The sequence below is a fragment of the Staurois parvus genome, unplaced genomic scaffold (assembly GCF_062004578.1).
Source record: "Staurois parvus isolate SC_StPar_1 unplaced genomic scaffold, SC_StPar_1.0 ptg000151l, whole genome shotgun sequence".
Taxonomy (NCBI): domain Eukaryota; kingdom Metazoa; phylum Chordata; class Amphibia; order Anura; family Ranidae; genus Staurois; species Staurois parvus.
Window position 1 is genome coordinate 23,112,308 of NW_028317947.1, and position 27,570 is coordinate 23,139,877.

General features: G+C 43.6%; 1 protein-coding gene and 1 long non-coding RNA gene across 3 annotated transcripts in view; one reads left to right on the forward strand and one right to left on the reverse strand.

Moving 5' to 3' along the window:
• LOC149464616 (uncharacterized) overlaps positions 1 to 26,905 on the reverse strand; it is a 54,814-nt gene extending 27,909 nt beyond the window's left edge. Inside the window, exon 1 of the long non-coding RNA XR_016312368.1 lies at positions 26,672 to 26,905. This is a non-coding gene — a long non-coding RNA (uncharacterized LOC149464616). The remainder of the gene's footprint in view (positions 1 to 26,671) is intronic.
• A 5-nt stretch (positions 26,906 to 26,910) lies between these two features.
• CDC27 (cell division cycle 27) overlaps positions 26,911 to 27,570 on the forward strand; it is a 30,071-nt gene continuing 29,411 nt past the window's right edge. Inside the window, exon 1 of one of the 2 annotated variants that reach the window (XM_089674645.1) lies at positions 26,911 to 27,125. In XM_089674645.1, coding sequence (XP_089530771.1) covers positions 27,017 to 27,125 — 109 coding nt within the window. In that variant the 5' untranslated portion in view covers positions 26,911 to 27,016. The remainder of the gene's footprint in view (positions 27,126 to 27,570) is intronic. The other variant, XM_089674644.1, reaches the window with a different exon arrangement.

A 27,570-nucleotide genomic window follows, 5' to 3' on the forward strand; every position in this document is an offset into this window, starting at 1 on the left:
GAACACACCCTCAGGATACGTAAACCAACAACGCCAAGGGATTATGTATGTTCAGGATCCAGTCTCCTGAACACAACCTCAGGATACGTAAACCAACAACGCCAAGGGATTATGTATGTTCAGGATCCAGTCTCCTGAACACAACCTCAGGATACGTAAACCAACAACGCCAAGGGATTATGTATGTTCAGGATCCAGTCTCCTGAACACAACCTCAGGATACGTAAACCAACAACGCCAAGGGATTATGTATGTTCAGGTTCCAGTCTCCTGAACAAACCCTTACAGAAATAATGGATACTGTATGTTCTCCATGCCCTCCTGCAGTGTTCTGCAAGCAGTCTGTGGTGGGTGAGGTTGTTGGGCTCCTCCGACATTTCTGTTCTCTGCACAGTCTACGTACATGATCAGGGGACTAGAGATGGCTTGATCCAGTCCCACTGAACCAATACCTACCCCCCCCCCATCCTTAACCTAAGTAACCACACTGACAACAGTTAATGGCCCAAAAATGGCCTTTTATTAATAAATAACATTTAAATAACAGAAACAGTATAACATACATTTTTCAAGGTCCCAATAGGAATCAAGAAAACGAATACCTGCGTCCTGCTTAACCGCTTCCATACCGGGCACTTTTCCCCCCTTCCCTCCCAGGCCAATTTTCAGGTTTCAGCGGTCTCACACTTTGAATAACAATTGCGTGGTCATACAACATTGTACCCAAACTAAAATTTTATTATTTCCTTCACACAACTTGAGTTCTCTTTTGGTGGTATTTAATCAACACTGGGGTTTTTATTTTTTGCTTAATTAACAAAAAAAAGACAGAAAATTTTAAAGAAAAATTGTTCTTCATAAATTTAGGCCGAGATGTATTCTGCTACATGTCTTTGGTGAAAATAACCCAAATTAGGATGTATTTTTTAGTTTGTAGGAAAGTTATAGAGTTCACAAACTATGGAATAGATCTGAATATTGATCAATCCTGAAGTACTGACAGCCAATCTAATTTCTTGAGGTCCAAGAATGTCAGAATAGTACAGATATCTCCCAAATGACCCCTTTTTGCAAAGTAGACAGTCCGACGTACTTCATAAGAGGCATGGCGAGTTTTTTGAAGTTGTATATTTTTTGTCATAATTTTTCAGAAAATGAAAAATTTTAAAAAAGTATTTTCACTATTTCTTTTTTTACATACAGTCACCAGTGCAGTACAGCGTCATCATATAACTGGCATGGCAGTGATCAGGGACACTGACTGGTGACAGTATGAAAAAAATATATATAATTTTTTTAATTTTATTATTTTAAATTTTTTACTACATTTTTTTTTTCAAGTTTTTTTTTCATATTTCACTATGACCAAAGTAGTACAATGTTACCATAGTAACATTGTACTACTTTGGGGAAGTGATCAGTTTTTTTGTTTTTTTTTTATACACAATTTGCTTATAGCAAAGAATTACTTTGCTATAAGCAAGCATTTACCTGAATGACATCGATTCATTCAGAGTTTTTTTTTTTTGTGCTTAGCTGTGATTTGGCCACGGCTAATCACATGACACAGCTGGGCTGTGATTGGTCCAGCTTGTGCATGTGATCGCTGTGACCATTCACAGCTAGACACACCAGTATACAATGGATGGCATGAATGAAGCTATCCATTGTCATGTGACCTGCTGTGATTGGTCACAGCAGGTCACATGGTACCGGCAACGGGGCCGGTACTTAGATCTGTCATTGGCCGTGTCCTAGGTACACGGCCGGTGACAGATCGCGCCGCTGCGCTTCTTTGCAGGTGCGCAAACTGCACATGCCTGAAAGGACGCCATATGGCATCCACCCGGAACGGTGAGGGTTTTCCCGGCCGTCATTCAGCCATAGGCCGGGCAGGAACCGGTTAACTAGGCCTTCAGCCGCAACACCACCAACTCGGAGACACCACCGCAGATACCCCCACCAGAACAACTGGAAGCCGTACCTCAGACGGGTTCCTACAAAGTGCCTTTCTTGTGCCCACATTAACCAAAGAGGACCTTGCACCCCACCGCTCGTCCCCCAGCACCAAATGGCACAACCACCACCAAAACAAACCATAAAACAACGGGCGGGCAGTTTGCCTTGTGAAAACTCTTCAGACTGAAGACCCCCTACCACACCCTGTCAGACCACCCCTCGTAGCTCCCCCCACTCCCTCCTTAAAACCATTTAGACTCCCCCTTTCACTAATGGGACTCCTCTCCCAACCCCCTTTAACCCCTGTCATGCCGGCCCTTCGTTCAGGTCTTCTTTCTTTTTACTCCGGGCCTTCCTGGACAGTGATGATGTCACTTTTTCTTTAACAAGTTAATATCTGTGTTCGCCAAGGAATTTTTTGCACAAAGGTGATTTATATCCATTGTGTCTATTGAAGAACATGTCTACGTAAACATTTTTGTGCCCGGAGTTCAGCTTTAAATGTCTGAACATGTACCTAGCAGTTAGCTGATGAAAGCAAGTCCCATAAATGTGTTTGCTTTAGGCTGAATTATGGCTTGGTAACATTTGTCTTGGATGAGGTAAGTCCCTCCCACATCAGGGTGACAAGAGACAAAAAAAATGCTGCCACGGCAAAATGGGTGATAGAGAAGATGTTGGACAAGTATTGCGACTCTCTCCTGAGATAGATCAAATCCCACACTTGCTTTCATATATAAATCACTTTAAGTCATTAGCTTCACAGCAAATTGAATAATTAAATCCTACTTGTTATGTTCCCACGCTGTCCCACAGCTTGAATTTTTATGAGCGAGACTTTTAGCACATGGTTTTTTTTTTTTCTACAGGGAACTTAAGATATCAGTGTTACTAAATATAGAGCAAGGTACGGCAATTCCGCCATATCTGGAACCTAATCCCACATGAGGGGACTGCATATGATCCAGGAATATCTTAAGACTCAGCAATTTACTTCTATTGTTCCCTTTTTGTCTAAACATAGCTGGCAAGAAATTCCAGGTAACAGTAAATAGGACAAATATAAAAAGGGTGATGGGGGTTAGTTATATTTTTAAAATGGTATTAAACCCAAAATCAAATATATAATATATTGCAGCTTACTTTAGATGTGGTGGCTGCATTAGTTTTCTTTTTTTTCAGGCTTTTCCCCTCTGTTTTTACCTGGTGATCTGGCCAGCAACCCACCTCCTGTATCAGAACACCCCCACTCTGGATGAAGGAGCACAGGGGGCACTTCTGGACAGCAGCATTGTCAGTCTGGGGGGGGGGTTAGATGTACTAGTAGAGTTAAATACACTAACAAGTTGAAGTCAAACTCCAGCTCACACTTTATAATCAGTTACAGCACATAGTTTTTCCTTTGGAATCTGATTGTTTGATTGCTCCTGTGGACAGGTGTCTTTTATACAGGTAATAAAATGAGATTAGCAGCACTCCCTTTAAGAGACTGCTTCTAATCTCAGCTTGTTACCTGTATGAAAGACACCTGGTAGCCAGAAATCCTGCTGAATGATAGGGGATCAAATACTTATTTCCCTCATGAACATGCAGATCAGTCATCATTTGTTAGACATGCATTTCTGCTGAATTTTTTGTTGCTATTCTGTCTCTCAGTGTTGCAATACACCGAACATTCGATTTTTAGACTGATCATTTCTTTGTAAGTGGGCAAACATTCAAAATCAGCCGGGGATCGAATACTTATTTCCTCCACTGTATATAAATATATAAGCTGATCCTTGTACGCACCCCTATCAGTGTTGAATGGTTTGTTTATTTTCAAAAGAACAAGCTCTCTTGTAGATGTATCAGTTACAGGAATGAAACAGACTCAATGGCCAGATTACCAAATTAAAATCGAAGAAAGAAAAAACAAGAAAACTAATGAAGCCATCACATGTAAGAATTAGTAAACTGCAGTATAATAAATGTTTGCTTTGTTATTACTGTCCCCAACTCAGGATTTTTCTAAACTTTCTTTCTGGGTGATATCACCAAAAACAGGGAGTGAGTCATAATCTCACCAATCAGACCTCAGGCAGCGATAAAAGCCTAACAAAGGTTCTAACCCTACTTTACTCAATTGAAAACTAAAATAAAGATTGTTTTGGTCAAATCCTCATCAAGCCCACTTCCTTCCCACATGGAAGAAAAATATATTTTAAATATATTTTAAAAATATTCTTCCCAAATATATTGACATATATTTGAAATACTACAATTTTGGCCATATTCAATATATTTTAATAAATATATATACACAGTAATACCTCGGTTTAGGAATGCCTCCGTTACGAATGAAAATCCATTGAAAATAATGCCTTGGTTTACAAATTTTTTACCAATTTTTTTCATAATACAAAGTGTATGTCAGTGCTGATTTTTAAATGCAATTGCCGTCTTTTTTTTTTCTTCACTATAGCTCACAACATTAGCTGTCACTTTCCCCAGAGCTAAAGGATACTTTGTATCTTTTAAGAAACTGAAAGGAATCATTGTTTCTTTTACACTCAGCTGTCAGTGGGGAACCCCGAAGACAGCTGAAACTTTAACACATGGTTTTCACTACTAAAATACTGCACAAGTTAATAAAATAAATCATGCGGTATTTTAGTAGCGTTTACTGTTTTTCTGACCTTTGGAACAGATTCATTGGTTTTCAATGCATTACTATGGGAAACAGTGTTTTGATTTACTAATTTTTCGCTATATGAAATGTCCTGCAGAACGAATTAAATTCCTAAAACGAGGTATTAATATAAATATACACAGATACTGTATGTTGAAATGCGTTTTTAATACAAAAAATATTTTTAAAAATACCGTATGTCTTTAAAAATACAGTTAATCTACATTTTTGGAATGCATTTACAAATATATGTAAAAATAAATGACTATTTGATATGTTAAATAAAATCTGAAGAATATATGTTATATGAAAAATATTTTTACAAATATATTTTTCTATTTTGTAATATATAAAAAAACGCATTTCAACATGCAATAAATATATATATATATATATATATACACACACACACACACACACACACACACACACATATATATATATATATTTGTTTTGAAATATATTGAATACGGCCAAAATTGTAGTATTTCAAATATATGTCAATATATTTGGGAACAATATTTTTTAAATATATTCCAAATATATATTTCCTTCCATGTGGGTTGGTTATGAGGATCCAATAGTGTGGACGTGCTATGAGGTCAAAACAATTGGGGATATAGTACATCATAGGATCTTGTGGCCCTTTGATGAGTTGAACTCCTGCACTTCCAAATACTATTATTATTATTATACAGGATTTATATAGCGCCAACAGTTTGCTCAGCGCTGTACATTATAGTGGGAGACAATACAGCAACAATACATGAGGGAATTGAGGGCCCTGCTCCTTGGAGCTCATATTCTAATTTGTTTATGTTCCTACAACTTAGACATGCATATTAACAGTTTGGGGAGAGCCCCTGTCTCCTTTACTCCCTCGGATATAGAAACTATGTTGGGAGATGAAGATCTACTTAAACCCCTGTCTACTATATAGAAGTCCCTGTTCCCTCCCACTCATAGCTTACTTATCAAATGTGTGACCATATGGGGAGCAGTGGTCCCTGATCTATATATCAAAGACTGGGAGGATATTTGGGATGCCCCATGTTTTAGGCTCATTTCTGCTTGGGATCAGCTCATACATTATAAATTTGTTCACTGTATTTATCTGACCCCTGATAGGCTAGCTAAAATATTTGGTAACAATTCATCCTCCTGTTGGCGTTGCTCAGCCTCTGGGTCGGATTTTAAGCAGGTTTCCTGGGACTGCCCTGCCATCCAGTGATACTGGTCTGGAGTGCTTCAGTGTGCGCAGTCTGTCACTACTATACCCCTTGGACTTTGTGTGAAAAGAGACAACCTACGCTACACCCAACAGATAATAAAAAGGTGAAAAAATATAATAAAATGCAATGAATAAATGAGTAAATAAATACAGTGAACTTCCGCTACTCTCATCCTGAATACCAGAAAAATGAGTGCGCTGAACACTAAACAAATCTGACACAAAAACTAAACACAATAGACCAAAAATGGACCATAAATGAGCATGTGCATATGCAAGATGTACAAATAATACATGTAAAGTCTCCAACAGAGCTATGGTGTTCACAAGTGCTTGCCACACCAAACATATCAGCCTCTTACCAGACACATTGATCTCCAATCAAGAGATCAAACAAGTAGATGGTGTCCAGATTCCTCACTGACACCCGAGCTAGCAATATCAAAGGAGATGGATGGACGGCTGTGGGCTCACCCAAACAAATTCCTCACATCGAACCACTCTCCATACAATGTGGAGAAGGATTAAAACAGAAGAGATTTCATAGTGCAACCCGATAAAACTCAAAAATGTATTCAGTGAAATATTGCACTTACATGGATAAAGTGCATAAAGGTAGTATACAAGTTCAGCTCCCTATACCCCTTGGACTGTCTGTCAGTGGTGTATTTAAGTTTTGTGCTGCCCTAGGCAACACAAAAATTGGCGCCCCCCACAGAGAGAGCCTGACATTGACCAACAACACCCCTGACTTCCACCCGAAAGAGCCCTCCACTACCACTGCCCCCCATACACCAGCCATAATCCCCCATGGCGAGAGAGAGAAAGACACTCACCTTCACAGATCCAGACATCCACGGGAACGAGAGTCGGGCTGTGCATACACTATCATGAAACCCGCTACCTCTCTCAGAACCCACCAGGTCCCCATGCTGTGTGTGTTCCTTCATCCATCCCTTCTTCCAAGAGGCAGTGCTGCCCCCCCTGAAAAATTACGCCCTAGGCAAATGCCTTGTGGTAAATACACCCCCGCTGTCTGTATGGCATTGCCTCTTGGGTTTAGTGGATGACTTGGCCCCCACTAAGGCCATACGTACTTTCTTACCCTTTATTATGCATGTAAACCTATCATACTGCCTTGGAAGACACCTGAGGCCCCGACTGCTGCTGCTTGAAAAGCGCTTATAAATAAGGCCCCCACATTATATAAAGCCACTTCGGCTAATAGAGGGGTACCCCTTAAATTTGATAAGGTCTGGGGTGGCTAGGTTGCTTCCCCCCCATTCGGTGGAAGACTGAGGACTATCAAATTTTGGTTCCCACAGCAATTTCATTAGACTTTTCCTGCCTACTACTTAGCTGCCTCTCTGGCCTGTGAGTTCATGTTCTGGACTTTGTGCCCTTATTTGAGGAACTGGTGCGGTGGATGTTCTTTGTCACCTGAAGGATGTATGTTCTCCTGCGTGGGGGCGTCTTTTAGCTCCTGAATGTCTATGTATAGTGACATTCACTGTACAACACGGGCACAGTTTCCTCTCTTTTTTTGGATGACTGCCTGGTCGTACTCACAGATCGTTATTTCTTTTGTGTCATTTTTGTATGTTCTATGTAAAATACCAATAAAAATAATTTTACAAAAAATAAATAAAAAAAGATTGATTTGGTCTTTATTCTCTCTGTAGGGTCACTGAGGCCAAATACTCATCTTTCATCTTGAAATTTGCAATCCGCCTTGACCCGGTATAATTACTTGTTTCTGAAATGTTTGTCCTGGTGTACTTTTGTTTGTGGTGGTTAATAACACTGCAATTTTCATAAGTATTGATGAGTCAAATGATGAGTGAAATTATCTGACTGAATAGAAGGAAATGTAGATAGTCATCGACTTACATGAGGTTACATCCTTGGCTTTTTCCTCTAAGCTGAGCTGTCTCATTGCATGTATCCCTGAGACTCGATTCACGAAGCCGAACCACCAGGACAAAAATACTTCTCCAAAAAGTGACCGTTATTTTCAGTCCAATGTGGTTTTAAAATGAAAGTCACACAGCCCAAAATAGAGCTACTTATCCCTTTGTGAATTGAGCTTATGGTCAATTATGAACATTGATCTGGCAGTGTATGCGCAGCTGGTGAACTGTGGGAGGAATGTAGACATGTCTTACTATGGATTAATAAGAAGGTTATTGACACGCACGTGTCTGCACTCTTCTATACCGGAGATGCTGTGTGCATTCATTTAAGTAGAGGTACAGATGCCCCACTGTGATGGCATGGCCTTAAAGCGGTTAGGGCTTTAAATCAGGACAATTTACTAAAGGAAAGATGACACACTAGACCATGGGTGTCAAACTGGCAGCCCACCAGCTGTTGCTAAACTACAAGTCCCATGAGGCATTGCAAGGCTGACAGTTACAAGCATGACTCTCAAAGGCAGAGGCATGATGGGACTTGTAGTTTCACAACAGCTGGAGGACCGCCAGTTAGACACCCCTGCACTACACTTAAACAGTAGCACAGGGTACAGAATAACCTTTGCCACCTTTGATTGTCTTACATAGTTAGTCTGGCTGAAAAAAGACAAAAGTCCATTCAGTTTAACCATTAATAAAAAAAAAAGTTATAATCCTATACCCACAGTTGATCCAGAGGAAGGCAAAAAACCCAGCAAAGCATGACCCAATTGGCTCCTGCAGGGAAAAAAAATTCCTTCCTGATCCCCCGAGAGGCAATCAGATATTGCCTGGATCAACTTTACCTATAAATGTTAGTATCCAGTTATATTCTGTGCATCTAGGAAAGAATTCAGGACTTTTTAAAAGCAATCCACTGAGCTGGCCAGAATCAACTCTTGAGGGAGTCTACTCCACATTCTCACAGCTCTTACTATGAAGAAACCTTTCCATGTTTGAAGATTAAATTTCTTTTCCTCCAGACGTAAAGAGCGCCCCCTTGTCCTCCGTGATGACGTCAGGGTGAATAACTCCACACCGAGTTCACTGACATGACGGGGAATGATTTGTGCCGCACATATGTATACCCCCATACGGCTGTCCTTGCATCTCAGGGGGGCGATTGGGAGGCAGTAGAAACACAGAACAGACGCGTTTGTACACTTAAATGTAAGCAAAGCCTTAGGGTTGATAGAGGGCAAAAAAAACAAAACCTTCCTCTGGATCAACTGTGGGTACAGGAATATAACTTTTTTTTTTTATAGTTGAACTGGATGGACTTTTGTCTTTTTTCAGCCAGACTAACTATGTAACTATGTAAAAATAGTTGAACTGCATTTTTACTGCCCCCCAACCACGCATCTTAACAAGAAGATGCAGCTGCTCAGGATTGTATAGATACCATAGCCTGAGATTTTGCTTCACAGCCATGGCAAAAATTAAATGGAATGGGAGCACACTGCACTTTCATACAATGCACACCGCTGTATTTCAAGGGGACAGTGGGCTAAAACAGGCAGCAAGGAGGTGATATATGGCCTCCTCCCCACCTGTCAAAACCCTACTGAAAAGTGATCTGCCATAGATCACTTTCCAGAGGGGCAGCATGCATGTCTGAATGAGCCCCTTTCCTCCTGCAGACTCCCCCCCGCCCCTTTTCTGATCTCTTTAGTTCTCTACATCCCTCAGAGCCCAGCCCCCTTCCCTCTCTTGTCCACACTGACAGTCCTCCTCAAAACGACATCAATGATGTAGCGTCATTCTTTCCCCACAAACACGGATGCAGCGCCATTTTTCTTCTTAGCAACACCACTGACACCGGGATATTTTTACCTTCCGATGACACCACTTATGCAGGGACATTTTTTTCCCCACTGTTAGTTCCATATCTACTAATTTTAAACTCTTTAGTCCGCTGCAGTGTACCACAAACATTGGTGCTATTTCAGCACATGCCATAAACATTACATACATGCAGGTGTCGTGTGAGCCACATCCCCCCCTCCTCCTCCTCCGGGGGAGAGGGGACGCTCTTTGCCATCTTTGCCCTGGATGACCCTGTCCTTGCACTGGACGACTTTGTCCCGGCACGGGATGCTGCAAAATTTGAGTGCGTTGCCATTTTTAGCAATACCACTGACACCGAGATATGTTTAGCTTCCAGTGACACCACTTATGCAGGGCCATAGTTTCCCAACTGTTAGTTCCATATTTGTGCACCAATATTAAACTCTCCAGCAGGGGCGGACTGACAACTCATGGGGCCCCCGGGCAATAGGGGATCATGGGGCCCCTGTGTCCTTGTCAAAACTCAAAAAAGCCTATGAAAAAAAAAAAAAAAAAAAAAAAAAAAAAAAAAAGGTACCAGGGGCATTTCATGGGGCACAAAAATAGAACAGAAAAGGGCCACCTATAATGGCACAAATACCATGTGTCATACTCCTATATCCGACTCACTTATCATGTAAGTGTGGATCCATAAACCCAAGAAATGCATACTAAACAATATGGTAGTGTGACAAGAGCACACCTACCCAGAAAAAAGAGGTTACTAAGAAATCCACGCGGAGTAATATGGGTTCAAAAATTACAAACAGTACTTTATTTGATCACATAGATCATAAGGAGGTTAAACATGAGCACGGTGAACATATCAGACAAATAAAATCATTTTAAAAGCACTAGGCGTCTTCATTTCTGGGTCATTTTGGCATATAGAGTACCATATAAGGCAATATAAGGTAATGGTGTGGTTTGATCCTAGGTTTCCATAGATTTCCGACTTGTATTTGAATAAACCATGTATTCATCAGGCATGTTCTTAATATGAGCCAGAGTATGTAGAATAGCTTCCTGGTATGTGGAAACTGGAACAAAAAGATATATATATATGATGATGTAGGAGCTAAAATCGCACCTAAACCACACCAAGCCACCCTATACAGTAATCAGTAAACACTTTCATTACCTTCTCAGTAGTTAGACTGTCATACCAGCTTGATAAATGTAGAGACTTCCTGGGTAACCACCCCAAGTGAAACAAAGTCCACAGTACCAAGTGATTCTGGGGATATATATAGAAATTATTAAGTGGATCACGAGCATCAAGTAAAGAACCTGAAAACAACAAAATATGGGTATATTACCATCAGTGAAGATCAAGAAGACTCCCGTCGACTTGAAATAAGATCAGGTCCTTGATGCTTGTTCAAAGATGCATGTGTGGGTGGGAAGCCAGGTAGTCTCAATACATAAATTTCAAAAACTTATATTCTGTATATAGCAGGCAATGAATACCTGAATCTGTATACCCAGTGAAGGGTTTCCAAAAATTACTCAATCTGAGAAAGTGAAGCGGTTCCTATAGTTGATCTTCACTGATGGTAATATACCCATATTTTGTTGTTGTTTTCAGGGTCTTTACTTGATGCTCGTGATCCACTTAATAATTTCTATATATATCCCCAGAATCACTTGGTACTGTGGACTTTGTTTCACTTGGGGTGGTTACCCAGGAAGTCTCTACATTTATCAAGCTGGTATGACAGTCTAACTCAGTGGTTCTCAACCTGTGGGTTGTGACCCCTTTGGGGGTAGAAGGACCCTTTCACAGGGGTCACCTAAGACCATCGGAAAACACATATTTCCGATTTGTAAAGAGCAGCTACTGTGTAGAAAGTAGCTGCTGTGTAGAAAGCAGCTGCTGTGTTGAAAGCAGCTACTGTGTTGAAAGCAGCTGTATTGGAGGCAAAACGACACTCATGAATTATAATTACTGAGTAAATAATTTTATGGTTGGGGGTCACCACAACATGAAGAACTGTATTAAAGGCTCACGGCATTAGGATGGTTGAGAACCACTGGTCTAACTACTGAGAAGGTAATGAAAGTGTTTACTGATTACTGTATAGGGTGGCTTGGTGTGGTTTAGGTGCGATTTTAGCTCCTACATCATCATATATATATATATCTTTTTGTTCCAGTTTCCACATACCAGGAAGCTATTCTACATACTCTGGCTCATATTAAGAACATGCCTGATGAATACATGGTTTAATCAAATACAAGTCGGAAATCTATGGAAACCTAGGATCAAACCACACCATTACCTTATATTGCTTATATGGTACTCTATATGCCAAAATGACCCAGAAATGAAGACGCCTAGTGCTTTTAAAATGATTTTATTTGTCTGACATGTTCACCGTGCTCATGTTTAACCTCCTTATGATCTATGTGATCAAATAAAGTACTGTTTGTAATTTTTGAACCCATATTACTCCGCGTGGATTTCTTAGTAACCTCTTTTTTCTGGGTAGGGGTGCTCTTGTCACACTACCATATTGTTTAGTATGCATTTCATGGGGCCCCCTACTGACCTCAGGCAGTGCCCGAGTTTGCAAATGGTCAGTCCGCCCCTGCTCTCCAGTTCGCTGCAGTGTACCACAAACATTGGTGCTATTTCAGCACATGCCATAAACATTACATATATTCAGGTGGTTCTATGAGCCACATCTCCTCCTCCTCTGGACGGGCACTGGATGACCCTGTCTCACCACTGGACGACCCTGTCCCGCCACTGGACGACCCTTGTCCCGCCACTGGACGACCCTTGTCCCGCCACTGATTGCTGGAAAATGTGACCTAGACACTCATACATTAATGACCTCCAGAAATGAAAAGTTAATTGGCAGCATATAAAGGAATGGGTAAGCAGACAGCTGATCACAGTATGGCACATCACAAATGTTTGACAAACACAAGAGTAATATATGCGCCTGTGATAATTGTGTGGATTGCTGTAGTGCAGATGTTCTCCTCTGAGCCCAGTTTAGGGAATGTCTGCAGACTTATTTCTAGGATGCTGCTGGCACCTTGTGGTTATTTATGGGAACTGCAGTGCTGATTTTCTCATCTGAGCGGTGAATAGTAATTGAGCGCCCAAAGTGGCTCCCAACAGTATAATGCAGTCAACTACCGCAGTAAAACTACAGCAGGCACAACATTGTCATACAAATCAATTAGGCCTGGTTATAGCTGTGTTGTGGTTTAAAGCCCTATAGAAAATGCATGCCTGCATGCATCTTGGCCCTCCTATCCCTCTTGTATTGAACTGTATTGTCTCAATCAGGGGCAGACTGACCATTTGGAAACTCATGCACTGCCCGAGGTCCCGGGATCAGTAAGGGGCCCCATGGGATGCCCCTGGTACCTTTTTCATAGGCTTTGAGTTTGGGCAAGGACACAGGGGCCCCATGATCCCCTATTGCCCGGGGGCCCCATGAGTTGTCAGTCCGCCCCTGCTCCCGTTATATTGTAAAGCGCTGAGCAAACTGTTGGCGCTATATAAATCCTGTATAATAATCTTACAGCACCAACATAAGGTAACACAACAAAACACAATTTTTTTATAATTGTTCAAGTATGAATATGTAAACTAACACAGGGGAAAACAGCAGAATGATGATGCACATTACAATGTCCAACAAAACGCACAAAACTGCATGTACACAACACAACAGGCTGAATTCACAAAGCTAAAACACCAGGATAAGGATTCCTGTTTTCACAACAGTTACAGCTATTTTCAGCTAAGGCCCCTTTCACACTTTCAGACCATTTGTCCAGTTTTCATCCATCTGTTGATGAATGAAAATCAGACATCAATACATCTCTATGGAAAAACGCATGTAATCGGATCATCATTCGTCAACATCAGTTTTTTTAAATGGATCAAAGCCCTATTTTTGTTCCATTAGAATAATGAAACAGAATAGATGCAATGGACAAACGGACCATTTTTGTATTCATTTTTGCATTGGTATTGGATGTACAAAACTGATGAAAACCAATGGAAAAGTGATGGAAACTGATGAACAATTGATGGAAACCAAAGGAATAGTGATGTAAACATTATCATTCCTCAAAATGTGACTGAACTGATGAAAGGAATGGTCCGCATGTGTGAAAGGGGCCAGCGTCTAAGGCCCCTTTCACATGGGGCAGACCCGTCAGTAGATCCGCTTACTCAGCAGGGATCAGTGGAGAGATGACAGGTCTGTGTCCGCTCCACTGCTGCAGAGAGGACCCAAACACAGCCTGCTGTCCTCTATGGACGGTCAGATGGAAACGGACTGCCTGTCCCTTTCCATCTGACTGCCATCTTATACAATCCAATGGATGGAAGGGTAATGGACTCCCTTCCATCTTTTTTTGGCGGATCAGATTGGATGTCTGTGGGTGTCAACGGACACATGTCCATTTACACCCACCACTCCATAGATTAGTGTATTATAATTTTGTGAACTAAATCTAAAGTGTTAATAAATCTAAAGCAGTACATGGCCAGTTCCCATTTCACATTCCCCTAATGAGTCTTGGATAAGACGACATGTGTCAGGTAAAGGACTGCTTCTAACTTTTCATTGGTTTTATGAATTTGATCTGGATCACATGCTATTTGCTATTTATTTCTGCATTTGGCCATTTTTAGCTTTGTCACATGAACCTTAAGCCCTGGTTCACACTGATGCGGTGCAGAATTCACAGCGTTTTCAGTGCAAATTCCACACCGCATCAGAATTGCACCCCATTCATGTGAACCGATGCGGGTGTTTGTTAAGTTAACAACACCCCGACATTGGTCCGCAAAACGCAGTGCGATGTGCAGAATCGGATCACATACCGTAGGTGTGAATACCCATGCAATCCGATTCTAGTGTGGACCAAAAAAGGGACATGCGCGTTTTTGGTGCGGGTGCAGGTGCGGTGCGAATAGAGTCATACAAAATATATGGCTCTAATCACCCCGCATACAAATCGCATGTGATTTGTACAGGTATGCGGTGCGAATCACATGGGATTTACCTCACCGCTGTAGTGTGAACCTAGGCTGAGAGCTGGTTTCAGGTCTTGATAAAAAGGACAGGCCAGGGTGATGAGAGCAGTTCAGAGCCAGAAGACAAGGCACAGAAAGATCTAAACACTGGCTGAGAGGCACCAACATGTGTGTATAGAGACTTTAGGCCTCTTTCACATGAGCGGTGAAAGCCGAGCCCACCTGAACACTGCCGAGCCCACATTCCCCGCCTGAACACTGCCTCCCCCTGTCCAAGCACTGCCGAGCCTGCCTGAGCCCTGCCTTCTGCCTGAGCCCTGCCAAGCCCTGGTCCCTTGTCCCTTCTGCCTGGGGGCAGCGCTGCCCCCCTGCAAAGTGCCGCCCAAGGCAAACGCTTTGTTTGCCTTGCAGCAGATATGCCCCTGGATGTACCTTGCTTCACATGAAGGATTTATAGAAGTTATCTGGATCTGTTATTAGACTCAATTTTTTTAAGACTGATAATTATAATTTTAATGTTTTATGTGCCCTTCTGTAATGAATAAAGATTGTTTTTGAACATTTAAACTATATGTTTGCAGCAACTATGGTTAAATAACTTTTTAAGAAAGGTTGTGGTATTACCATATATAGGCATGATATATTGTTTTACTAGATGCATGCTTGTTCCATCTCAATGACTTCAGAGGAAGAGAAGATGAGAAGTCAAGATTATGGCAACAGGTCCTGCATGTTCAAAACCAGGTAATTAATGGTGAGTTGGCCCCGCCCTTTGCAGCTTTAACAGCTTCAACTCTTCTGGGAAGGCCGTCCACAAGGTTTAGGAGGGTGTCTATGGGAATGTTGGACCATTCTTCCAGAAGCACATTTGTGAGGTCAGGCACTGCAGTCTCTGCTCTAATGCATTCCAAAGTTGTTCTATCGGGTTGAGGTCAGAACTCTGTGCAGGTCAGTCAAGTTCCTCCACCCCAAACTGGCTCCTCCATGTCTTTATGGACCTTGTTTTGTGCACTGGTGCGCAGTCATGTTTGGAACACCACTACCTCCAATGCCATCCCCAAACTGTCCCGCAAAGTTGGGAGCATGAAATTGTCCAAAATGTCTTGGTATGCTGACGCCCTAAAAGTTCCCTTCACTGGAGCTAAGGGGCCAAACCCAACCCCTAAAAAACAACCCCACACCAGAATCCCCCTTCCACCAAACTTTACACTTGGCACAATGCAGTCAGGCAAGTACCGTTCTCCTGGCAACCGCCAAACCCAGACACATCCATCGGATTGCCAGACAGAGAAGTGTGATTGTTGACTCCAGAGAACATGTCTCCACTGCTCTAGAGTCCAGTGGTGGCGTGCTTTACACCACGGCATCCGGCGCTTTGCACTGCACTTGGTGATGCAAGGCTTGGATGCAGCTGCTCGGCAATGGAAACCCATTCCATGAAGCTCTCTATGCACTGTTGTTGTGCTAATCTGAAGGCCACATGAAGTTTGGAGGTCTTTAGCTATTGACTTTGCAGACAGTTGGTGACTTCTGTGCACTGTGCGCTTCAGCATGCACTGACCCCGCTCTGTCATGTGACGTGGCCTACCACTTGGTGGCTGAGTTGCTGTTGTTCCCAGTTGCTTCCACTTTGTTATAATCCCACTAACAGTTGAGCGTGGAATATTTAGTAGCCAGGAAATGTCACGGATGGACTTATTGCACAGGTGGCCACCCATCACGGGACCACGCTTGGAGTCACTGAGCTCCTGAGAGCGACCCATTCTGTCACAAATGTTTGTAGAAGCAGTCTGCATGCCTAGGTCCTTGATTGTATACACCTGTGTCCATGGAGGGGATTGGAGCACCTGAATCCAATGATTTGGAGGGCGGGCCCCATACTTTTGACAATATAGTGTACATTCCAGGTGCATCAAAACAAAAGCTGCTCAAAGAATTGCATTTTTTTTTCTTTATAAAGCAGTCATGGCCGAAGTAATTAAGCTGTTCCCCTGCCTTCAGCTTGCTCTCTGTGTGGAAACAGTGGTCTCTCTGCAGAGGTCCATTAAAACCCCTGCGGAGTCAAACCTAGATCTCTGCAATCCACAAAGGCTGTGTCTTATTTCTAATGAAAAAGCCTTTGCACACCTTTTGCATTTAGCCGATTTCAATTGGACTTTATAAACTCCCCTCACTTTGTGGAACTTTTCTGTATCATTTACACTCATGTAACAGTAACATAACAGTTTTCTTTAACACGAAGGAATGTAAAGTATTTCATATTATAATGGCGTCCTGTCATAGTAGCTCAGTTTTGATCATGAATATGTAGTGCTTAGTGTGTTTCTTATGGGCTGAGGTGGGTTGAATGAGTAAACCATATGCATATGTCTGAAGATTAGTTAACCACCATTTTAGCACTCTCTTGAAATGTGAAGAATGGCGTAAAATAGCAAAACACATAAATATTCATTGTAGCCACCAACATCATGAGGCTGTCTGTCTATATAGCACAAGCTGCAGATGAGCAAGTCAAGAGAACTGCTGCTTTGCTGCCCCCTAGTGACAAAGAACTATTCTAACATGAACAAAACTCACTGCAGAAACATCTGTTCCAGAAGCATCAAGACTGTTTTGTAATGGTAATCCACAAATCACAATGAGGGATTATGATTATGCATCCAAGTAAAAGGTTTAAAAAGACTAGATCCTCTGTGTCTGTAACTCTCGCTAACAAGATTTGATAAAAAAAATCCCATATTTAGAGCTGTCCTTGGACGCTCTTTTGCCTCTACCCCACACTGTGTGATACTAAGATGGGGGAAAAGGGAGATTTTATACAAACACTCTCCCTGGATTGAACATGATCATTTCTACATTTTAAAATGTATAGATCGGCAAAATAGAAACATTGCAGTACATCTCTGCAACACATGCACATTTCTTTAAGTTTTATCACTTTAAAACTGCTGTAGGTACAGAACAATACCTGATAATCCTGCCAGAACTCCAATGAGCTACTAACTTCCTGTAGTGAGCTGACAACACTGACTCAGCTGCACTGACATTCCGAACAGGGTTGTCAGCCCAGTACATTTCCCCTCCCCTCCTCCAATCTCCATAACATATGGGGGAGGCTTTTTGTAGTCCAGGTGGGGAGAACTTCAGCAGAACTGACAACACTGCTTGGGATTTCAGTGCAGTAGAAGCAGTGTTGTCTGCTCACTACAGAAGGATAGAAGCAATTTGGATTTCTGGCAATAACAAGTAATTTTCTGTACTTGCTGCACTTTTATTAAAGTGTTACTAAACCCCAGACCCTGCATTCACTATATCTGGTCTCCCCGGACCCTGCATTCACTACATCTGGTCTCCCCGGACCCTGCACTCACTATATCCGGTCTCCCCGGACCCTGCACTCACTATATCTGGTCTCCCCGGACCCTGCATTCACTATATCTGGTCTCCCCGGACCCTGCATTCACTACATCTGGTCTCCCCGGACCCTGCATTCACTACATCTGGTCTCCCCGGACCCTGAATTCACTACATCTGGTCTCCCCGGACCCTGAATTCACTACATCTGGTCTCCCCGGACCCTGAATTCACTACATCTGGTCTCCCCGGACCCTGAATTCACTACATCTGGTCTCCCCGGACCCTGAATTCACTACCTCTGGTCTCCCCGGACCCTGAATTCACTACATCTGGTCTCCCTGGACCCTGAATTCACTACATCTGGTCTCCCCCGGACCCTGCATCCACTCTCCCCGGACCCCGCATCCATTATATCCACTCTCCCCGGACCCCGCATCCATTATATCTGGTCTCTCTGGACCCCGCATTCATTATATCTGCTCTCCCCGGACCCTGCATCCATTATATCTGGTCTCTCCGGACCCCGCATCCATTATATCTGGTCTCTCCGGACCCTGCATCCATTATATCCGGTCTCTCTGGACCCCGCATCCATTATATCCGGTCTCTCTGGACCCCGCATCCATTATATCCGGTCTCTCTGGACCCCGCATCCATTATATCCGGTCTCCCCAGACCCTGCATTCACTATATCTGGTCTCCCACAGTACACACAACATGGAAATGCAATTATTTTAGTAAATATAAACTGCTAAATACCTTTTCTTATCAGCAGTTAGAGCAGTCTTGTGACTTCTATCAGTGTCCAGCAGAGCACTGATTAAAGCTTGTAGGAGGAGTTTTCTTTCTGCTCTAGGAGGATGTGAGACCCCTGACCTATGTCTGGACAGTGCTGATTGGTCCTGTGGTGATCACATGCAACTTCTCAAAAAAATGTGCAGATTGTCCCCAAGGCTGTTTCTCAGCAGATGGATTGGGGACTGTAGAAGGGGAGGAACAGAGAAGGCAGGATCAAACAGCCTTTTTACACAATACAGAGGATTAACCCCTTAGGTTCCACAGTGATTATAACAAGCATGCTTTACTGTATATACAGACTGATTGTACTGTTGTGGGTTTAGTAACACTTTAAGGTGAAACATGAAGAAATTATTTTTATTAATATCATACAGGATTTATATAGTGCCAACAGTTTACACCGCGCTTTGCATGAGGGCAGACAGTACAATTACTATACAAATGAATACAGGAGGATTCAGAGGGCCCTGCTTATTAGAGCTTACATGTGCATGTATTGATTATTAATTGTAGTATTATTATAGGTTATTTTTTTGAAGGGGTCCCATAGCAACCAGTCTAACAAAAGAGTAAGCGACTGTGTCTCTGGAATACAGATTTCTTACGGCTGCATTTGCATTGCGTTTGGGTATGCTTGATCCAGGCTAATGAAGAGATAACTGATCTCAGCTGTGAGCAGGTGCTAAGCATAGTTCTGCATTCAACTGAATCCTCCTGACTACAATCTGCATTGGTCTGGGGCAGTTAGTGCAAGGATACAGCAACTATATGCACCCCACCAGGGATGAAGAGGGGAAGGTATTTTGTAGTACAGCATAGAAGAACTGGTTTAACAAGTATATTTCTGGATTGCTACTCTTTTGTTTTTGCATATAAAAGCAGCTTTTTTAATAAGTAAGAAAAAATACCAGTATAAATGTAATCTGAATACACAACAAAAAACAAAATCAGACCTCTATATTGGAGACAATTTTGAGCAGGACGTATGTTATTCACAAAGTATATAAGTAGAAGCTGTACACTGCTTGAAGGCATGTCTTTCTCATGTAGCCCCACTCTAAGAGCGGATTCACACTAGGTGTGATGCGGTTTCAAGTGTTACTAAACCCACAACTCTACAATCAGTCTGTATATGCAGTAAAGCATGCTTGTTATACTCACTGTGGAACCTAAGGGGTTAATCCTCTGCATTGTATAAAAAGGCTGTTTGATCCTGTCTTCTCTGATCCTCCCCTTCTTCTAATGTCCCCCCTCTTATCTCCTGATAAAACAGGTCATGTAGAGTCACTCTGCACATGCTCAGTTTGGTGTGTATTGCTAGAGAGGGTTGTGTTTTTTTTTTTTTCTTAGGAGAGTGCATGTGATCAGCACAGGGCCAATCAGCATCCTCCCCTTCTTCCAGTCTCTCTTATCTCCTGATCAGATATATCATGTGGAGATAGTCTGCACATGCTTAGTTTGGTGTATATTGCTAGAAAGGTTTTTTTTTTCCTTTCTTGGGAGAGTGCATGTGATCAGCACAGGGCCAATCAGCACTATCCAGATAGAGGTCAAGAGTTCTGCATCCTCCTAGAGCAAAATAAAAACTCCTCTAACAAGCTTTAACCAGTGCTCTGCTGGACACTAATAGAAGTCACAAGACTGCTATATCAGAAAAGGTATTTAGCAGTTTATATTTACTAAAATGATTGCATTTCCATGTTGTGTGTACTGTGGGAGACCACACAGAGTGAGTGCGGGGTCCGGGGAGAGCAGATATAGTGAATGCGGGGTCCGGGGAGACCACATAGAGTGAGTGCGGGCTCCGGGGAGACCACAGAGTGAGTGCGGGCTCCGGGGAGACCACAGAGTGAGTGCGGGCTCCGGGGAGACCACAGAGTGAGTGCGGGCTCCGGGGAGACCACAGAGTGAGTGCGGGCTCCGGGGAGACCACAGAGTGAGTGCGGGCTCCGGGGAGACCAGATATAGTGAATGCAGGGTCCGGGGAGACCAGATATAGTGAGTGCAGGGTCCGGGGAGACCAGATATAGTGAGTGCGGGGTCCGGGGAGACCACATATAGTGAGTGCGGGGTCCGGGGAGACCACATATAGTGAGTGCGGGGTCCGGGGAGACCACATATAGTGAGTGCGGGGTCCGGGGAGACCACATATAGTGAGTGCGGGGTCCGGGGAGACCACATATAGTGAGTGCGGGGTCCGGGGAGACCACATATAGTGAGTGCGGGGTCCGGGGAGACCACATATAGTGAGTGCGGGGTCCGGGGAGACCACATATAGTGAGTGCGGGGTCCGGGGAGACCACATATAGTGAGTGCGGGGTCCGGGGAGACCACATATAGTGAGTGCGGGGTCCGGGGAGACCACATATAGTGAGTGCGGGGTCCGGGGAGACCACATATAGTGAGTGCGGGGTCCGGGGAGACCACATATAGTGAGTGCGGGGTCCGGGGAGATCAGATATAGTGAGTGCGGGGTCCGGGGAGACCAGATATAGTGAGTGCAGGGTCCGGGGAGACCAGATATAGTGAGTGCAGGGTCCTGGGTTTAGTAACAATTTCAATGCAAATTTAAAGTAGTTCTTCAGTGGTTCAGGGCCGGTTCAAGACAGGATCTGAAGAGAGAAAACTGCGCTGAAATTGTGTTTGCAAACTAATGACGTGTGTGGTTTAGAAGCGGTTCCCATAGAAGTCAATGAGCCTGAATTCTCACCTGGCCAGATCACACTGGTCAGAAAACATACAGAAACCTTTTAGAATTTGCACTGAATACACACTCCAGCTTCAACACATTTGTGTGAACCACCACAATAGAAAGCAATGTCATTTCACATGCCATGCAAAGATCCACATATATGTGAACTGGCTCTAATCTGTGGGAACAGCATTGGCACATGGATTGATTATAGCATAGACGTTGTTACAGATGTTTTTAAACAAGTGCTTTACCCCCTGGAGCACGGGTGTCCAACTGGCAGCTCTCCAGCTGTTGCCAAACTACAAGTCCCATCAGGCATTGCAAGACTGATAGTTACAAGCATGACTCCTAAGGACAGAGGCATGCTGGGACTTGTAGTTTTGCAACAGCTGGAGGGCAGCCAGTTTGACATCCCTGTCCTGGAGTTTATGAAAGAAAAGAGTTACATTTTTGATACAATAAAACAGTAAATGGATACTTCAGTATATTTACCTTGTATGGATGTTTGTCTATTATGTTTTCTATAGACTGCTAAACAATCGCTCCAGCCTGGAAAAATCAATTCACAGGTTACTTGTTTAGACACGCTTTGTTGATTAACAAGAACCTTATTAGCATACTCCAGGACACAGACAAGAAACTCCTTGCCATATGGACCCCATGGTTCCAATATGTGCACACCCACACCTTCTTCTCTACTAATGCAGGCCATAGATCAGTCGAAAACCGGCCGTTTAAAAAAAAAAAAAAAAAAAATTGGCCGATTTTCGTCCCATCTACAGCCAGCATTTAATTACTTCTGTCCCTGCAGAGAGCTCCGCTATTATATTTGACATGAAAAAGTATAGCGGTTGCAACGTTGTATCCATTTCGGATACAGATGTTTTTATTCAGATACAAATAGATACATTGTTGCAACCGCAATACTTTTTCATGTCAAATATAATAGCGGACTGGAATTCTTCTTCTTCTTGCAGGTCATGGCTCATGCGCAGATTTTTTATCAGTAAAAAGATCGGCCGATTTGCCCATCATTGCTGCAAAAAAAAAAAAAAAAAAAAAAAAAAATCGGCCGATCGGCAAAATCGGCCAATTTTTTTCCATCTTTACCGATAAAAAAAAATGTGCCAAAATCCAGAAAAACAGCCGACGAATTAACCTATTAGCGGTGCGAAAATCGGCCGATTTTTGACCCATCTATGACCTGCATTAGGCTAGGTTCACATCTCCGCGTTCCTGCGGGCCGCGTTTTGTGCGGGCACAAGAGCCTATTCATTTGAATGGGCTCTCGTGTCCTGGGACACACAGGGAAGAAGTCCCTGCACTTCTTCGGAAAATGCAGCCTCCACAGGAACCTTGGTTCCCAGTACGGTTGCGATTTCCAGTGCAGGCGGCATGCCACTACAATTAATGGTCCTCGCCCACAGGTCCACATTCCTCTGTGTGGGTGGTGCGGCTGTACAGATTTTTGTGTGGATCCGCAGCGGCAATACCCACACAGACGTGAATCTAGTGTCTAACCATCTTATAGAGCAAACATCCTCATTTTGGGGGATTCCAGTGACCCCCTCATCCCCCTTTTCCCAGTCCAAGCACGGTCAACTCCGTCTACATCATACTTTCAAAGCGTATTTTAAATTGACACTAAATGATATTCTCTAAAAATAATCCATATAAATCTACTACTTAATAGCCCTCTAATTTATTTTTAATACAATTGTTGCCTCCTTGTAACATCTTCTGTGAGCTCTTGAACCTATCTTTTTCCCCTCACTTCTGTTTTTTTTGGAACAAGCAGAGCATGTTAGCTGCGGTTATGTGTACAGCTCTAAGCACACATCCCATGGACCATAGGCCATCTCAAGAATGGGCAATTGAGGGTGGCTACGGTCCTGCATACTGTGGGACCATGGAGAATGAATGTAGCCACCGTCTAAAAGGATTTAAAATCCAGTGTTTATTGTTACCCAGTTCTGTGCCGCCCTATAACAGAAATACTGCACGGGTGCACAAAATCCTGTATATATACACACACGTGATTTTGCAGTTCCGGGTAGTTTCTTTTGCGGCCTCGGCTGTCAGTCAAGGGGTCCCGGATGGTGATTACTCACTAGCACCCGGATATTGCCGAGTATCTCCGACGGGGGAGAGACCTGTGTATAAACAATACAGATCTCTCCTCTATCAGCTCCTGCACACTGCTATACAGAGCAGTGTGCTTACAGTGTAAAGCACACACACAACCCACACAGTAAAACAGCACAAAACCCTTTGATCACCCCAGATGTAACCCCTTCCTGCCTAGTGCCATTAGTACAATGTCAGTGCTTTTTATTAACGCTGGTCATTGTATTGGTGTCACTGGGGATGTCAGTGACATCAATTCAGTTTCCCCCCATTGTCATAATGCCCGCCTCAGTCCCACTATAAGTCGCTGATCACCGCCATTACTAGTAAAAAAAAAAAAAAATTCCAGTATCTATACCACCACTTGTAGACACTATAACTTTCACATAAACCAATTAATGTACACATTTTGGGATTTTTTTTTTTTTAGCAAAGACATGGAGCAGAATACATTTTGGCCTAAATTTATGCCAAAATTAGATTTTTTAAATTTTTTTACTGGACGCGTTTAATAGCAAAAAGTCAAATATATTGTTTTTTTCTCAAAATTCTTGGTCTTTTTTGTTTATAGCGCAAAAAATAAAAATCGCAAAGGTGAAAAAATACCACCAAAAGAAAGCTCTATTTGTGGGAAAAAAAGGAAATAAATTTAATTTGTATGCAGCGTTGCATGACCGCGCAATTATCAGTTAAAGTAACACAGCGCCATATAGCAAAAATGGCCTGGTCAGGAAGGGGGGGGGGGGGGTAAATCCTCTGGAGGGCAAATGTCACTAAACCTAAAACAGTAAAATCAGTCTGTATATGCAGTAAAGCATGTTTTGTTACTGTAGAACCTAAGGGGTTAATCCACTGCATTGTGTAAAAATGCTGTTTGATCCTGTCTTCTCTGATCCTCCCTTTCTACCAGCGTTTCCCACTTATTTCCTGATATGGAGATTGTGTCACTCTGCACATGCTGAGTTTGGTGTGCATTGCTAGAGAGGTTTTTTTTTTTTTTTTCTTGGGAGAGTGCATGTGATCAGCACAGGGCCAATCAGCACTGCCCAGACAGAGGTCAGGGGTTCTGCATCCTCCTAGAGAAAATGAAAACTACTCCTACAAGCTTTAACCAGTGCTCTGCTGGACACTGATAGAAGTCACAAGACTGCTCCAACTGCTGATGAGAAAAGGTATTTAGCAGTTTATATTTACTAAAATAACTGCATTTCCATGTTCTGTGTACTGTAGGAGACCAGATAGAGTGAACGCAGGGTATGGGGAGATTAGATAGAGTGAACGCAGAGTCCGGGGTTTAGTAACACTTTAGGTAAGAGAGTCAAGCCAGAGGATGTAATCCAAGAAAGTTCTCTTTGACCGCCCTTTACATCAGTGTCCTCAGTCCCCCCTCTTAACAACAAACATTCACATCTCAGCTTCCATCACCCCCCCGTAGATCATGGCCCCAATTTACATAAGTGTCTTCATTCATAGCCCCCCTTTACATCACACCCTCCCCCCATTACCTCGGTCTCCTCAATCCTCCTTTCACATCACAGTTCCTCCTTCATATTGGTGTCCTCAAAAAAGTTGGGACAGGGCAACAAAAAGCTGGCAAAGTGGTACTAATAAGGAAGAGCTGGTAAAACATTTTGCAACTAATTAAGTTAATTGGCAACAGGTCAGTAACATGATTGTCTAAAAAGCATCTTAGAGAGTCAGAGAGAGCGTGTCAGCAGTAAAGATGGGCAGAGGTTCACCAATCTGTGAAGGGCTGCATCTAAAAACTGTCAGGATAAAAAAACAACTGCTGCAAAAGGGACTGCAGAGCTCAATCTCAGTCTTTCAAAGCCCATGTCCCCAAAAACTGTGCAAAGGGAATTCCATAAGCAAAACACTCACAGGTGAGCTGCAGTTGCCAAATCACTAGTGACCGATATGAATGCTCAGAAGAGGAGAGAGTGGTGCAACACTCATAAATAGTGAACTATCGATCAATGGAAGACTGTAATATGGTCCCATCAATTGAGCTTCACACTGTTCCCAACCACCAGATGAACACTGTTCCCACTTCCAACACCAGAACATCATAAACAATGCAAGTGATAAACGTGACAATGAACAACCCCAAACTAAATACATAATGGAGGGACCGCACAAGGACAAGTGGGGAGCAGGGCTCCGGCTGGGACACGGCTTGCAGGAAGAATACTGAAGCAATGAACTTCAGTCAAGGGTTGGATTATATACCTCCCAGCAGCCCACGTCAAGTGCAGCCTAACTACTCGGACAGCCAAGTTGCGGCACCAACGGGGAAGGCACCCACTGGTGATCACTGGAACTGCGCCCTTTGACTCTGGAACTAACAGTGCCACCAGCAGGTGACCCAGATAATGACACAAGTCTTGACACTACCAAGGCTGACTTGTGCCAACAGTGAAGCATGGTGGCGGCGCCTTGAAAGATAGAGTCACTGCCAGCGACTATGTACAAATTTTGGTCGACCATGTGCACCCCATGGTGCAGACATTGTTTCCCAAAGACAGTGCCAATTATCAAGATGATAATGCTTCCATTCACACAGCTGGTGTTGTCAAATTGCGGGAACTGCCGAACCTCAATATCATAGAGCTAAGGTTCGGGCTCTCTTTCTGCCTCTGGCATCTCTGCAAGAACTGGAACGATTTTCGCATGAAGAGTGGTGTCAGATCCCATTATCCACCATCCCAGACTTTGTCAATTCCCAGAGAATTCCGGCCATCTTGGATACACTGTATTAGGTAACGATCTAGTCAGGGGTGGACTGACAACTCATGGGGCCCCTGGGCAATAGGGGATCATGGGGCCCCTGTATCCTTGCCCAAACTCAAAAAAGCCTATGAAAAAGGTACCAGGGGCATCTCATGGGGCCCCCTACTGACCCCGGGCCCTCGGGCATTGCCCGAGTTTCCAAATGGTCAGTCCGCCCCTGCATATATATATACATACACACACACAGTATATACACATATATATCTCAATCACACTATATAAATATTTTTCTTTTTTTAACAATGACACTTACTGATATTCTTTTTTTTCACATTAAAATGATTTCCTTGTGATATTCCAGCATTTGCAGTGCAGGTCTTGGTCAGCCCCGCAGTCCTCTTTCAAAGCATTGCTAGCTATGACCGCTAGGTGGGGCTGCACCGTATAGAACCTGTTTTACTTCCGGACGTAGCGCGGCGCACTTCGGCTCTTTCCGGACGCTGCACACATCTTCGGCCACCTCCGGCCGGCGCTCGTCCTTTTCCGTCACCGCTCGGCTTTCCCCCCGCCCCCCTCCTTCCCGACAGCTCTTCGGCCCCGTCCGGCAAAACTCGGCTATCTCCGGCGGCCTCCCCGGTAACGGTCGCTGTGAGTTTAAATGAGCCGGAGCCGCCCGTGTGACGTCCTGAGAGCAGCCGACAGGCAGAGAGGTCCCCGGAGCGGACGAGGGAGGCCGGAGGATGACGGTGCTGCAGGAACCCGTCCAGGTAACCGGCCGGCCCGGCACAGCCGCATAATGCAGAGCCAGGCTTTGGGCCTAGTGATAGGGGGCAGGTGACAGGGGGCCGCTGTGCGGACACCAGGGGGAGCTACAGGGGGCCTTCAGGGACAGGGAGGCTGGGGACCAGACTGGAGGGGGAGTGACAGCAAAGGGGGCCCTCCATGGAGAGCCACTGAGAGGGGGGCCCTATGAGAGGAAGGGGTTGTATGGGGAGAAGAGGGCCCTATAAAATGAAGGGGGCCCTATGGCATGAAGTGTCTTCTGTGGGATGGGGGCCCCTATGGGAAGAAGGAGGGCCCTATGGAATACAGGGCTCCAATGGGAAGAGGGGACCTTCTGGAATGAGGGAGCCCTATTGGAAGAGGGAGCCCCCATGGAATGAAGGCGCTCCTGTGGGACCCCATGGGAAGAAGGGGTTGTATGGGAAGAAA